The following is a 13,775-nucleotide window of genomic DNA, read 5'->3' as shown; positions in this document are numbered from 1 at the left end:
TCTCCTTTTTTAGCTTAATAGCCCAATAAAATGGTTTAGATCATGACATGATGCAAATGCATGTCATCATGATGTATTTTGACCATGTTGGCCAGTTTTCAGTTTCAAATTCAGCAGCAGCCTATAGGCTAGGTACTATTATCACAAGTATTATTATTACACAACTTGTAAGTGAGACAATACATAGGCTCGATGTAGAAAACTGCTGAGCAAGGCTTGACTAATAAAATATTTCCATTTCCCATGTAAAACTGCGCAGGGTCGATCAGCATGGATTATGCTGAGGCCTACATCTATTCTTCGGCTATTGACAACCTCTCCCTTTTCAGTTTGCATGACTGGAGCTCTCACTAGCGCTGCTAGTGGACAATCAAACCTACACACCCACCTCCAGACACACTCGCATTTCTCATTTCTTACTTCTAGTCTAAATTAGATAGCAAGACGTAGTGTCGGAGCTCGCAGATCGCATAGAATTAGTTTTAAGTACTAGCGGTAGTTAAACAGTAAATCTGAAATTCAACATGGAGTCCCCTCCAGATCCAGCGAGCGACCCGGGCAACAGCGCCTCGGAGCCGGCTACCCCGGTCAGGGAAACCCCGGTAAACCTGGAGACGCTCCGGAAAGCGGACCATCCAGCCCCGGTTCGAAGGCAGACCTGTTCAAGCACCAACAGAGGTAAGCGGACCGTGTTTTGCTTTTTACTGTATGAGAAATAAAGACCGATCGAGGTATTTTTTTAATCGAACTTCAAAATGAATTAAATCGCTTCCCCATAAATAACCGCACACTGTCTAAATTCACCCAACCACAGGGACATGGCTTTTTATTTAGTAGGCTACCACCGCGGCTTTTGCCCGTTCGGTTGTAATTAGTGCCTCCGTGTGTGTTGCTGGTGTTCATGCTCCACTGACAGCTCAAATCATAGCGGGGTGATATGGTCACAGATGTCACATTTACTCTGACTGTAAGATAAATCAATTACCCAGCAACTTAAGATTGACCAACAGGAGCTTCTCTTCGTGCCAAAACAGGCCAACCTGTCCGCTCAAACGCGATATTGTCAAAGTGTCAAAAGTGAACTTTTGGAGACTGTGGGCTAGTTTATTGATCAGTCCCATTCTCCTTTGTAGAGACGTGTCCTCCGCTATGCACACAGCGCCGTCTGGCTGGATTTTTACATCTCCAGCTAACAGATTTAGGCTATTCCTGTGTGCAAAAAGACGCCCCAGCAGCTGGAATTTGTTTAGCGCCAGCTCTCAAACACAGTTGCAGGCATGAAGGCGCTGCACGCCTTTTGCGACTAAACCTCCACATGATCAGACAGTGAAAACTAGACAGGCCTATATTATCAATTAGCCCGTCAAAAGTCTGTCTGCTGCTGAGGACTAGTTCATTTTACATGATTTATCCACCACGTCCCGTCCATGTTGTACAGTACAGACAGTATTTAACCACACCCCCTCTCGACTGTCTCCAGTACAGGCTAACCGGGATCATCCAAGTTCAAAGAAATTCAGATTTCTCTGCTGATTCTTCACAGGCAGAGTTGGTGTGTGCATGACAGTGAGGCGAATGGTGTATTTGTGACAATTAATTCATTGCACGGTGGGTTTTGTGCGCGAACTCTTCCTGTGCACAAGGGTATATTTAGAGTGTGATATGGTGAATGTGGAATGTAAGCTGGTTATGTAACAGGTTTAGCCATAAACAGAGGCGCGCAACTGAGAGCAGAAATCATCATCGCAGATCTTTGCACTTTATACAAGAGCTCACCCACTCCCCGTGATCACCACGGTTGTTTAATTACAAAAAAATCACAAAAAAATAAACAAATCACTGCACTTCAGCGGATATTTATATGCCACTGAAGGGAAACTGTGACTTTGTGGGTTGGCACAGCCGGAGCACTTATGTAATAGTGGGGCAAAGACAGGTAGTTGGGAGGCTTCGTGGATTGATTTCTTTTTTCGCAAGTCTGACTTTGAGACACTCCTAACCTGCTGACCCATATTCACCCCACCCTTTTATGCACAGGATTAACGTGCGTCTGGGAAAGAGAAAGACAGGAAAAAGAACGCCTTCGGTCTGTTATGTAATGCTGAATGGGTGAAAAAAAACACCCCACATGTTCAGTGGGACAACCTCTGCAGCTTTGAAGGAGTTTCCCTGCACTGAAACTTTGTTTTGACCCTTTTGCAAAGAATAAGACTGATTGTTAGAGAGCATTAGCAGTAGAAGCCTTAAAGAAAAGTTGTGAGAACTGTTGTCTAAAATGAGTTCTGATTCAATGCCTAAATGAATTGAGTCTCATGTTTAACTGTGTAGTTCAAATTTCCATGTGTCAAACAGGCAGATGCCTGCTCAATTTTCAGAAGACTATGGTAACAACAGTAAATACATTTTTTATCTTATCTTTCACAGTCATTAAGTTGCCATCTGTAGCTTTGATGTACAGTTACATACAGTAACAGCAATCTATTGTGGTCTGCCATCTAACCTATAGCCTACTCTCTTGGAGTGGGTTAACGAGACATTTTAACATTGCAACAATTGGCCTATATTTATTTTCACTGGGCGCACAAAGCTGATTATTTATACCTGTAATAATGTAGAAATATTCACCATGCAGGAGAGCAGAAGAAACGTTTGCTTTCATAAAGAAATGCTTTATGCTTTATTTAATAAAGCATTGATGTAAAGTGTTCTATTAAGGAGTAACTGCAGTTGGTTTATTGCGTTAGGATTACTCAAAAAATAAAACAATAAAAGACATGTATGGCTCACGGTAGTGTTACAGACTTGTAAGACATTTTTTAGGATTACAGTTCTTTGCTCAAACTTGGGCGTTTCAGGCCAGCCACAGAAACCAACATCTGAAAGGCGGCAGACACTTGCTCACGCGCAGTTTCCCTCTTTACACCAGCTGTATTAGACTTTCTGAGGATGCACATTTCTTATCCTGCATGCAGAGCGTTTACTGTTTTAACCCTGAGTGCTAATACCTTTTTAAGTAGAAAGGGCTTACTTCAGCAGAAGCTCTGCTGTAAGACTTGAGTGGGTCAGAGAACAGGCCTTGGAGGGCTGTGGATATCATTACTGGAAAGAAGAAAGGGTGTTATTTTCATATTGCAAGATCCCTCAGTTCGCAAATTTGGAAACAATCAATATTAATGGCTTGGTTATGTAAGGTCATGGTCTCTGCAGAGGCTTGAAACCTCACAGTTGCACAGGGAATCTTTGTAGCCGCAGATCTGATAAGAGCTCCGGTGACATGGATCCTCTGTTAACATGAGCTAGTTTGAGTGTCGAAAGTGTGTATACAGCTCATGTGCGCGTTGTAGTACTGTAGTAGAAGACTACACTGAATGACACTGCACACTACGCTTGTCTTCTTATGCTGTTCAAATGCTTGTTATTGTCAAACATCATTTTCTTTCATTAGGGAGAAAGAGGTGAATGACTACTATAAAAGACAAAAAACATTATGTTGCTTTTAACATATTGTACTTATTGTAAAAGTTGTCTTCAGCTGACATGCGATGTGATTTCCTACAGTGGAGAATATTATAGTGCGTCCTGCTTATTAGCTTGCCTCAGTGTCGTATCTCAATTGAATCTCCGTTTGATCTTTTCAAACTAAATACCAGTTTTCAACCTATTAGGTCACAGTCCCATCACAAGTTTTTGTTACCATTTTCTTAAGATACTTTTTTTTTTTGCCTTTTTAAATGTTTGTTTCATTGTGGGAAGTAAATTTGACCTGGCACTGCAGTTTTAGTAGCTGATCCAAACTAAAAAGGCAGGAGTATAAAAATATTCAGTCTTCTCTTAATGAACATGTAACCAGACTTTCATCCAGCAGTTTTATTTTTGGGCAGCGAAATAAGAGCCCTCGGCTAGAGTGGCAGCATTTATTTAGTTGTTGTTGACACAAGACGGATGAGGTGCTGGGACGCAGGCTTTTAAAAAAAGGTTTTACACAAAATCTCAGAAAGCCAGGAGTTGGCATGGGGCTTGCACGCCACTCGAGTGGACAGCAACATTATTGAGGCTGTGGCATTCTCAAATTCAATGAATTAGGGCTCTCTGCCCACTGGAGAGCATGAAGATACAGGTATAGGCTCATAGCTGAGCCTTCAGCTCGGACAGATCCGGGAGAGGAACTCTATTAGGTGTCTCTTTTTTTTCTGGCTGGCTGGCTGTAACATAATATCGAGTTGCAGCCCTCCTGCGTTTTCAATTCTTAAGTGTGGGTGAGGTGATAATATCATGAACTCTTTTATTGGTACCTGTCAGACAGTTAACATTGTTAACATTTAATAATCAGCCTATTTAAAGTCAAAGCTGAGTATTTGATCTATTCACATTAAGTTCTGTAAGCCCAATAGTATAAAACATCAGCCAGTTTAACTGAAAAAGATAAACAGTATTTCTTTAGCTGTACGCTGAGCTGTTGCATAGACGGTGAAATCTGCTCTTAGTTTAGACTTTGGCACCACTTTTGGGGGGTCTTCTGTTGTTACTTCAAAGGTCAAATTACATTTGAGTGGCAGCATGTTTATCTAAAGAGGATATACCTGTCAACATCAACATAACATAAGGATTAATAGTTAAATGAGCACTAATTGAGATTTTGTCATATCAGGTGTGAAGCTCTTTTTTTCACGCCATCAGTTCAAAATAATAAGTAACAGAATGTATAAAATAATTAAATATTGTTTTGGCTCATATTGTCCTACTTATTTGTAAAGTGCTGTAAATTGCTCATTACTTTTTAGGTCCCATGAAATGAAAAATCCCTTGTCTCTTTTTCCTACCTCGTTTCCCTCAGTGGATTGTTTTATCTATTGTCATATGCCAAAAATATGGTTATGTGTTGTTGGATATTTTTATATCCCCCAGAAAGTTGAAAAAGTTTTTTGCTGATGTGTATAAAAATTCTGTCCAATTAAACGTTATGTTTAATTTTACAGCTTCCAAACTAAGTCCTCCATCATATACAATCTGTAAGTTTACCCCTGTAATAAAACTAACTAGCATTAACTAGAGTAATACAGATCAGAGGGGTGTGTTTGGGTGCCTCAGAAATTTTGTTTCCATTTCTTGATGTGTCTCAGTTGTGCTGTAAATGGCCCAAATTTACTTTTAAACTCATTATATTCATATATTAAAATTAAGTCCCTCCTGATTTGAAGTCCTGCCTTAACAACCTGCTTTGTGAGGAAACAGGTCAAACTTTGCGAGAAAATTCTACTCACAAAGGCATTTCATGGGACGTTTTTAACTAAGTGGTTAGGGTGCTTCTTATGTTTAAACAGCAGACATTTGAATGTTTTGGGCTCCGCTAGCGAGAGTGCAAGGCTGAAAGGCGACTCTGCCACTTTTTTGGTTGGGCGGTTAACCACTTTGGTTTAATTTAGTGTATCAGTGCGGCATCTAGGGGCCACTAGCAGGGTTTTAAGATTTTTTTTTTGTAATTATCACTGGAGCATTTAATCTTCCATATCTATGATATGAAGGACTTATAAGTCTTGCAATAACCCGTGATGATGTAGAGTGGTACGTTTTCTGTATTTGGTACGAGGGAAGCTGCCTGAAAGGACTCCTGTGGATTTTATTGTAGGAAACTGCTTTGTAGACACACTGTTGGTCCTCCCCAGCCAGTGAAAATTTACACACTGACATTTCTAGCTGTTAGCAGGCATACCATTGCCTGGGTTCAACACTTTTCTCTCTATAAGTCTGAACATCTGGGCCAATAGCTTCAAAGTTCACCATGCTGAAATGTACATGCATTTATATCAGTTGTGTAGAAATGGCCATCATTTGTGTTCTGTGGCACCTAATATGATATGAAGTTATTTGAGTCCATGTGCTTTCAATCAGTACAGGATTTTTTTTTCTCTAAAGTGCAACGGTTATACAAGTTGTTAATTGGTGCTGGCATATTACAAAACTCTTTGTTACACAGCTCATGATATGCACTTTAGATGCAGAACAAAAAGTGAAAGGGTCTGACAAGCTAATACACTATTACAAGAAGGCATTCCACAAATGTTCTGGTGTAGCTGCTGTTTTCAGGCATATATTGTAGGCAACGCAATGCAAGCCCTAGTAGGCTATATTAATTAAAAAAAGTTTAGAAATGTCAAACTTACCCTAGACTAAATATGAAAGTTTAAGTCTTGCGGGACAATTTATTTTGGAGTTTGAATCACCAGTGGCTTAACTGGGGCTGGCGGAAGTTTCAACTGGTGACAGACACCAGATTTGATGTGAAATCTCCAGTGGTGAATGATAGCTCAGATCTGTGGCCCGTTTACAGAAGTTTGTATGTATGTAGATAGAAAAGTCTGAATAGTAATGACCGGAAATACTCCAGATACATTATTGGAGGGCATTAAAGGAGTCTAAATTTAATGTGGTACACTGTGACCTAAGTACTGGTGCCGCTTGGCTCCATGCTGCTCTGTGCCTCTCTGATATAAAATGGGCCCTTTAGAGGAGGCCTAAAGGGAAAGAGGTGGTGAGAGGGGTCTAACGGATCACTCAGAGGAATTCTTAGGTCACATCTAGGGCCAAGCCTTTCACATCTCTACCAGTGTGGTGGGTGCAAAGCTCCCAAGCAGGTAGGTAAGCCCCAGCACTCAGTCAGGAACTTTGACCAGCAGCATCTTGGAAACCATCATTCCCCTGCCTTTGAACAAAATCATACTGGACATATACTTTCATGCTGCTTCATGTCATCTGCGTCAAGTCATGTGAACCTAACGCCTTTCAGTGTCTGCACACTCAGAGAAAATATATATATTTTACCACAGAGCCTTTAACGCTTCACGCAGGCTGCAGAGCACTGACATGTGTTGAACATTTGAGAGAAAAATCAGGATGATCTCCCAGCCACGGAGGTTCTTCCAGACGTTATGTGCATGTGCACACTTTAAAACAGGAAGAGGTAATGTTGTAAAATCTAAAGTATGTTATTTAAACAGCACACCTCAAGAGCCTCTTAACCGTTATTTATCTTGCTTTCTGTAGGTTAAATGGCCCTCACAGCAGTTCTTTTTAAGGACTCTGTTGAGTGGTGGACTACGACATCAGACTAAGATGAAAAATGGAAATATGTGTTGCATATTTTAACCGTCTAGCATAGATGAAGAACGGTAGCGAGGCAGAAGAATCCATGTGCTTTCTCCTTTGGTTAGAGTAATAATAATGTAACTTAACAATGTCTGTATTCTCAGGATATATTAAATATAACTAGAATAGTCTTCAACAAAGTTTATTTGTCACCTGAAATAAACAAAAAACTTTTGGAGACAAGGGAGATAAAACTTGAAAATCAGTGTCATTTCTGTTGGCTTGATTATTTATATTGGAATAACAAGCGCGACTTAATCTCATAAATAAAAAAGGGAGAGATACAGATCCATCCCCTCCAGGTACTGCCGCCACTTAATCGAATTAGCTCCACTCTCAGGCTTGACGGGCTCTTCAAACACCCCTGGTGACTTCTGAGTGCCGATTACAATCAGCTACTATTTTCAGCCTTTGATTAAAATCTGGTGAGGTTGGACATCATTTTTTTGAGCGCAGAACCAACTAATTATTAACATCGCAGCCCCTCTCTCTTTTTTTGCCAGTTACAGAGGGCCAATGGGCTGGAGTAGTTAAACAATACCCATAAGTATTAATCATGTTGAATCACTCTGTGTGAAACTATTAGCTTTTTCTTGTTGAAACATCTCACACTAGTCTGTGTGTGTTGTCCAAACACAGATATTTTTTACTGACCTTTGTGTCAAATCTGAGTGGAGAATTCTGGCTTGAATATTTGTGAAATCAAAGAAGCCATTTGTATTTGTATCATAGTGCAACATTTTGTCTGATTCTGATGAATCGTAACACTATAATCTTTGTTAGATAATCTAGTTGTTAATACAGATTTCCTCATCTGGCAGACAACATTAGTGAACACAACTCTTTACTTATAAAATAATAGAAGATGATCACAATTGTTCATGCCTCACACAGTATGTCATAGAAACATTGTAATGTGCCTGTCAAAGACAATTCTGCTCTTTTGTTACTTTCAAAAGGCAGCTTTTGAATATGAATAAGTCACTAATGAATATTTGGTTCTTGCGTGTCTGTGAATTGATTGCTTTAGGAGGCGTACTAAGACAGAGTGTGGCACGATGGGGCTCAATCAATGTAGCAATGCTGCTGCTGTGCTGCTGTCTGACAGTGATTGAAAGACAGAGTCACTCTTCACCATGTATGATACACGAATCCTGCTCTCATTCACTGACAAATATCATCTGATCAATCCATATTTGCAGCTTTATTTTACTAATGCAGTACTTAAGAGGCAATAATTAATGCCATGCTGGGTTGTTAAAAGCCTATTTTTATGTGACAGACAGAAATAGACATACAGAAATAGGAAGATGAAGGCCTTTGGTTGATGTTGATAGTGGCATATCGTGCAGACGTTCCTTCTATGAACTTATGAAGAACTTGAGATTTTTTCACCACATAACAATTCCTGTTGCTTTCAAGTTATGTTAATGTACAAAATTGGAGTTATTTTTCACTTTTAACTGTTTTTTTGTTGTTGAATGTTCTTAGCGATTATGAATGACCAAAAAGTATTTAGTGTTATAGCGAAATTACTGTTAATATTACACAAAACCATCATCAACTTCTTCTCTCTTTATAACCTTTTTTTTCAGCCTTTGTTGAGGTTGTATGTTTGTTTGAGTAATTGAAATATAGTATGAAACAGTTTAACTGAGGGAATATTCATTCGATGTCATCATGTGTTAAACAAGAGTGGCTTGTGATGCTCATTAATTTCTGCTTGCTCCACTTGCAGTGTTTGGGCTCTCTTTGCTGGCTCAGTGCCATAACGTCTTCTGAAAGAGCCACTTCATCTCTGTCAGGGGCAGGTGGAAATTTGCTGCACACTTCTAATTGGACAAAGTGCCTTTCAAACTCTGAGCCATCATACACAGATCAGATTATCATACAGACCAGGTGTCAACAGAGGTTTTTCACCTCCCTCTTCCCCTCCTGCTCTTCTGAGCATCTTTTAGTCGACTTTCAGATTTTCCGTGCTGTGTCGCTTCTTAACTCCCTGCTCCCTAGTGGCCCAAGGCATAATATGCCTTGTTTTACAGTTTAATTAAAAGAAAGTGCACTTGTTATTTTCACTTTGGAGCTTTTACTGTAGAGCAACATTCAGACAAAGACATTTTCTTAAACCAGGAGAGATTAAAATAATAATAATTTTGACAGATGGTGCTAAATTTGCCTGCCTACTCAAACAGGTCCTTAAATTTAAAGCAATAGCTTGGTCATCTTTAGTCTCAAGTACAGAAACATTTGCTACAGCCAGAAAGCCTGAGGCTGCAGGCTAGCTCACAGGGGGCTTTAAGGTCTGCAGTATAGCTTGGGGCCAGACCTCACTGTGCTTGTAAATGTAATCGGTGAAATCTTCAGATCAGTTCTTCACATAACAGGTAACCAGCAAAAAGAGTAGAACTTGAGCTATGTTATTTTGTCTGTTTGAATCAGTTGAAAGCATAACTGCTGAATTTTGAATGAGCCAGGGAAGTGAAACAGACTTGTGATTGATGTAAGAGTAAAGTTTGGGTAGTCTAAGTGCGAGAGGATAAAAGTCTTTTTCCATTTATATTTTTACAGATTAATTATAAAAAAAACTTGAATGTTGAAAAAGAGGTAATGTTTTAGCTCACTGCATACCATCTTTTCTGGACAGTTTACAGTAAAAAAAGCCTGCAGTCAAAATGTTCCAGGCCAGATTTGAATATAAAACTTAATATATGAGAGACACTGAGCATTTAGGCTGTTTGAGTCTCTGACCTTGAAGGGCGCAGTACATCTGTGTGTCAGTGCAGCAGCAGGAGGAAATATTTTGTTTTCTGTTGATATGAAAAGTGTGAGCCTATAAATGAAAAATAAGATGGGGCATACAATTTAACCTCAAAGAGCAGCCCAGGTAATATGTGCCAGCTTGTTCTGAACCACTTACATACTTATTTCCTAAGTGTTTTTTTTAATGTGACCCAGTATTTTAGTCAGTCAATTTCAGCTATGTTCGATGTCAGAGTCTGCAACATCTAAACAGATGAACATTGAACAAACCTGATTAGTAACGAGGATGTCATTTGCACTGTGCATTTTGTTTCTGTGCACAAAAGCTGTTATTTGACTTATAACAACTTTGCACCTGGATTGTTGCTGCTCTGGCTCTAGTTACCTATGGAGGACTGATGTGAGAGCAAAACGTTAGGAATTAGTTGAAGAATTAAGTGGTAGAACAACAGTGTGTCTTTTTTTCACAGTATCCTTTCATAGTTGAAAAGATAAACCAGTTGCACATAGTGATAAATACATTATCACGACTCCTTTCAGGCAAACATGGCAAAGTTTTGGCATACTCGATTGCTTATCTTGTCTGCACGTCGTCAGCGCAGATGTATTACCCTGTGCTGATTTGATTCTGGGCAAAGGAAAGTGAACAGGAGAGATTGATGGTGGTGTCCCCAGTCAGACAGATAACACCTGATTCTGCCTGCAGGGGGTTGGTCTAGCACACTCCTCCCCTGCACCTCAGATGCGTCGAAGGCTGTGCTGAGGAGGTGAACCGTTCCTTCACTCAATGCAAATTCAGGGCCACATTCAGAGATGATCCCAGGACGGTTGAGCCAATGTGGCCTGAAGCACTCTGCACCACATGATCCATGCATCAGCCACACCTGGGAGAAACCCACACAGGCATGGGGGTCATTTGTTTAACACAGGTGCATCATGTATCTCAACGCACTCAAACAAGTGCACACACACACATACCCACACGCTTGAACGCACGCTCAGAGAGACACCCATGCCTGAATGCACACAGAGATACACAAGTGTTAATGAAATGCTGTCTACGTACAGTTTGTATTGGAAAAATGTCTGCAGTACCTTAATGACCTTTTGTTTCTGTCACTTTACTTTTTCTGTTTTGGAAGTCTTGATATCACTAGGGAATGTACTGTAATAAAGTAAAAATAAATAAAATAATAAATATAAATTGAGTAATTTTAAGAAACATGGTTCATATGAGTGTGATGAGGTGTGTAAGATAGTTGCAGTTTTTTGATTAATTACTAATATACTATGTATTTAAGTATGTTCGCAGTATTTGATATCAGCAGATCTTTAGTATTTCATAAGTTGTCATGTCATACTGGATAAATATTTTGAATAAGTTTAAGCTTTCAAACTGTTAGAAAAGTCAATCAACAGAAAATAGATCTACAATGTTAGGATTCACAATGGTTAAAGGGGCACCAAACTGTGTAGGTGCAATCAATTAAATTTGTCTATCCAAATTTATAAGATAATGATAATTAATAACTTTGAATGAGTAAAGTCCTCAGGGGCAGCACTCTTCTTGAGAGAAATGCTAGCCACTTAATTGATTGCGTCTCATAAAATACACTAAACTATGAATTTGGAACTCAGATTAATAACTAAATTAATAAACTATAACCAAAATTACCATTGATAGCTAGTAGGTTGAAGGATTTTAAATTCAACATAGAAGGGGTTGGCAAATTCACTCACTCTGTGAAATGTGAAACATTAAAGAAGCCAGCATAATTATGCACAAGCATGTATTAAAGATAATAAAAAAGCACACAATATGAAGACTAACTCTAAATACTAAACTACAGAACAAAGGGTGTATGTGTGTGTGTGTGCGCAGGTCTGGGTGCGCGCCAAAAGGAATATGTGTATTTCTTGTGTGCATGAGCATGAACCCACGTGGTCAGAAACAAAGGAACATATGAAGCGCAAGCTTTAAAGTTACTCTTCACTGTTTGTGTGGTTGTGTTTAAGTCAAATTAGAGGTGTATGTGTGTGGTCTGTTTAGGATAACGGTGCCAAGTTAAAAGGAGTTAGTTAGCATGCAGAGACTGTTTGTGTGGAGCATAACATAACTAACATCAACTTAGCATGTGGCTACCAAATTAACCGATTAACAGATAAACACATCAACAACAAAACCTCAGAAAAACAGATCAGTACATGTACATCATTAAATAAACAGTCCTGTGCTTAGCCAAGTACACTGTTACTCTATGCTATACCCAGTTGTTAGCTTACCCATCCATGGGATGGAAAGAGAGGTGGCTTTGGTGCTGCTGTTAGCTGGCGGTCAGTCTGTTGTAGACAAGCCAGGCTGGGAAGAATTGTGGTTCCACTGTGGAAGAGTCTTTTGATGTGCAGTGTCTGTTTGTAGAGATCGGAGGAAGCCAGTCGCTGATCTTTGTTGTCCACACAGCATTAACAGCTTAGCGTTAACTTCCTTTGTGCTTCTTAAAGTTAGCTGGCAGGCTTTGTGCAATAGCCGTTGGTGCTAAACTTTATTGCAGAGATCTAACAGGCCTTCGCAGTGCTGCTGTAGATCAGGAGAGTTTGGGTCTGCTGTGTGTTTCTGCTCTGAGCAGATTACGCTGCAGTGGTAGCAGACAACCGTCTGCTGTGTGCTGGAAGCGAAGCCAGGAGGAAAGAGAGGCAGAACAAATTACCTTTTTATTGACCTAGTGACATCTGGGTCTCAGGTCAGTGGCCGGTGCTGGGTTCAATGGCTCTCAGGATTGTGGGACAAAGGAGAATGCAGTCTCCCAACAAAAGTTCAGCAACAATCACCCAAATGAATGAATTCATCTGTGGAGTCCCAACAACAATTTGATAATCGATTAATTCAGTCATTTATCAAGCAATTTCACAAAACAAGCATATTGAAGACATCGCTTTAGGCTCTGGGAAAATTGTAAGGGTCTTTTTACCCCCACTATTTTCTGACATTTATTGACAAAATAATAAATCGATTTAAGTGAAAATGTAATCGAGAGATCAGTTGATAATTAAAATAATCAATGGTTGCAGCTCTAGTATAATTTGAAGTGTAGAATAAAAATAATACTCTTCATATTGGCATCATGCTTGATTGTTCCCTGCTCTGACTGCGCCATATGGATACCGAGGGCATTTAAAAAAATACTCTGCTCTTTGCGCTTTAAAAGCTCCTTTGACGCTATTACATCATTTGTTGATTTACCAACCATCAGTAACATCTGAATGTCTTATGATCCCCATGAATCAAAGAATGCTACATCCTCAAACAGACATACAGTGTAGCAAAACAAATGTTCTTTTTTTAATTCAATAACAAGGTGTGCAGCACAGGTTCTCAGTGTGTGAAGCAGATGGTGAAAGGCTAGTGTATAATAGATCTCAATATTAACTGTAGCACATGCTGGGAGTGTTGGTGGATGGCACACAGCAGAGTAAAAGAGAAGCAATGACCTTCTGTCCCATCATTTACCCCCTCTTGCCCCCCATACCGCTTTCAAATTACTTTGTTTTAGCCAATTAAAGCAGCCGGCTGAGCATCAAGCAGGCTGCCATTTTTCGCTCACCTGGACCCATGTGACATTATCGCTCTGTCATCAGGAGAGATAACCGTAAGTGGGAATCTCCGGCATGGCAACATGCCACCTTAGACCCCACTGTGTTCACTGAGATTAATGCAATGATTCTCCCTCCAACTTGCAAGATTCTCAGTCAGCTCTCACCTGTTCCTGGTGATAGCGCTGCACACAGCTCCTCACTGCATGAACCAATGAGCAAATGATTGCGGTGGTTATAGCATGCTCCAAAGCAGACTATTGATATACATCTAGTGATAT

At 39.9% G+C, this 13,775-nt stretch overlaps 1 protein-coding gene across 3 annotated transcripts in view; it reads left to right on the top strand.

The window, feature by feature from the left end:
• The first annotated feature begins 344 nt into the window (after positions 1-344).
• The window catches only part of roraa (RAR-related orphan receptor A, paralog a), a 183,779-nt gene continuing 170,348 nt past the window's right edge, over positions 345-13,775 (top strand). For 2 of the 3 annotated variants that reach the window (XM_044193105.1, XM_044193104.1), the window contains exon 1: positions 345-678. In XM_044193105.1, the coding sequence (XP_044049040.1) occupies positions 525-678 (154 nt within the window). In that variant the 5' untranslated portion in view covers positions 345-524. The remainder of the gene's footprint in view (positions 679-13,775) is intronic. The other variant, XM_044193106.1, reaches the window with a different exon arrangement.

The sequence above is a fragment of the Siniperca chuatsi genome, linkage group LG4 (assembly GCF_020085105.1).
Source record: "Siniperca chuatsi isolate FFG_IHB_CAS linkage group LG4, ASM2008510v1, whole genome shotgun sequence".
In the NCBI taxonomy this organism is placed as follows: domain Eukaryota; kingdom Metazoa; phylum Chordata; class Actinopteri; order Centrarchiformes; family Sinipercidae; genus Siniperca; species Siniperca chuatsi.
Note: the sequence above shows the minus strand (reverse complement) of the source record. Positions and strands in the feature narration are given on the sequence as shown.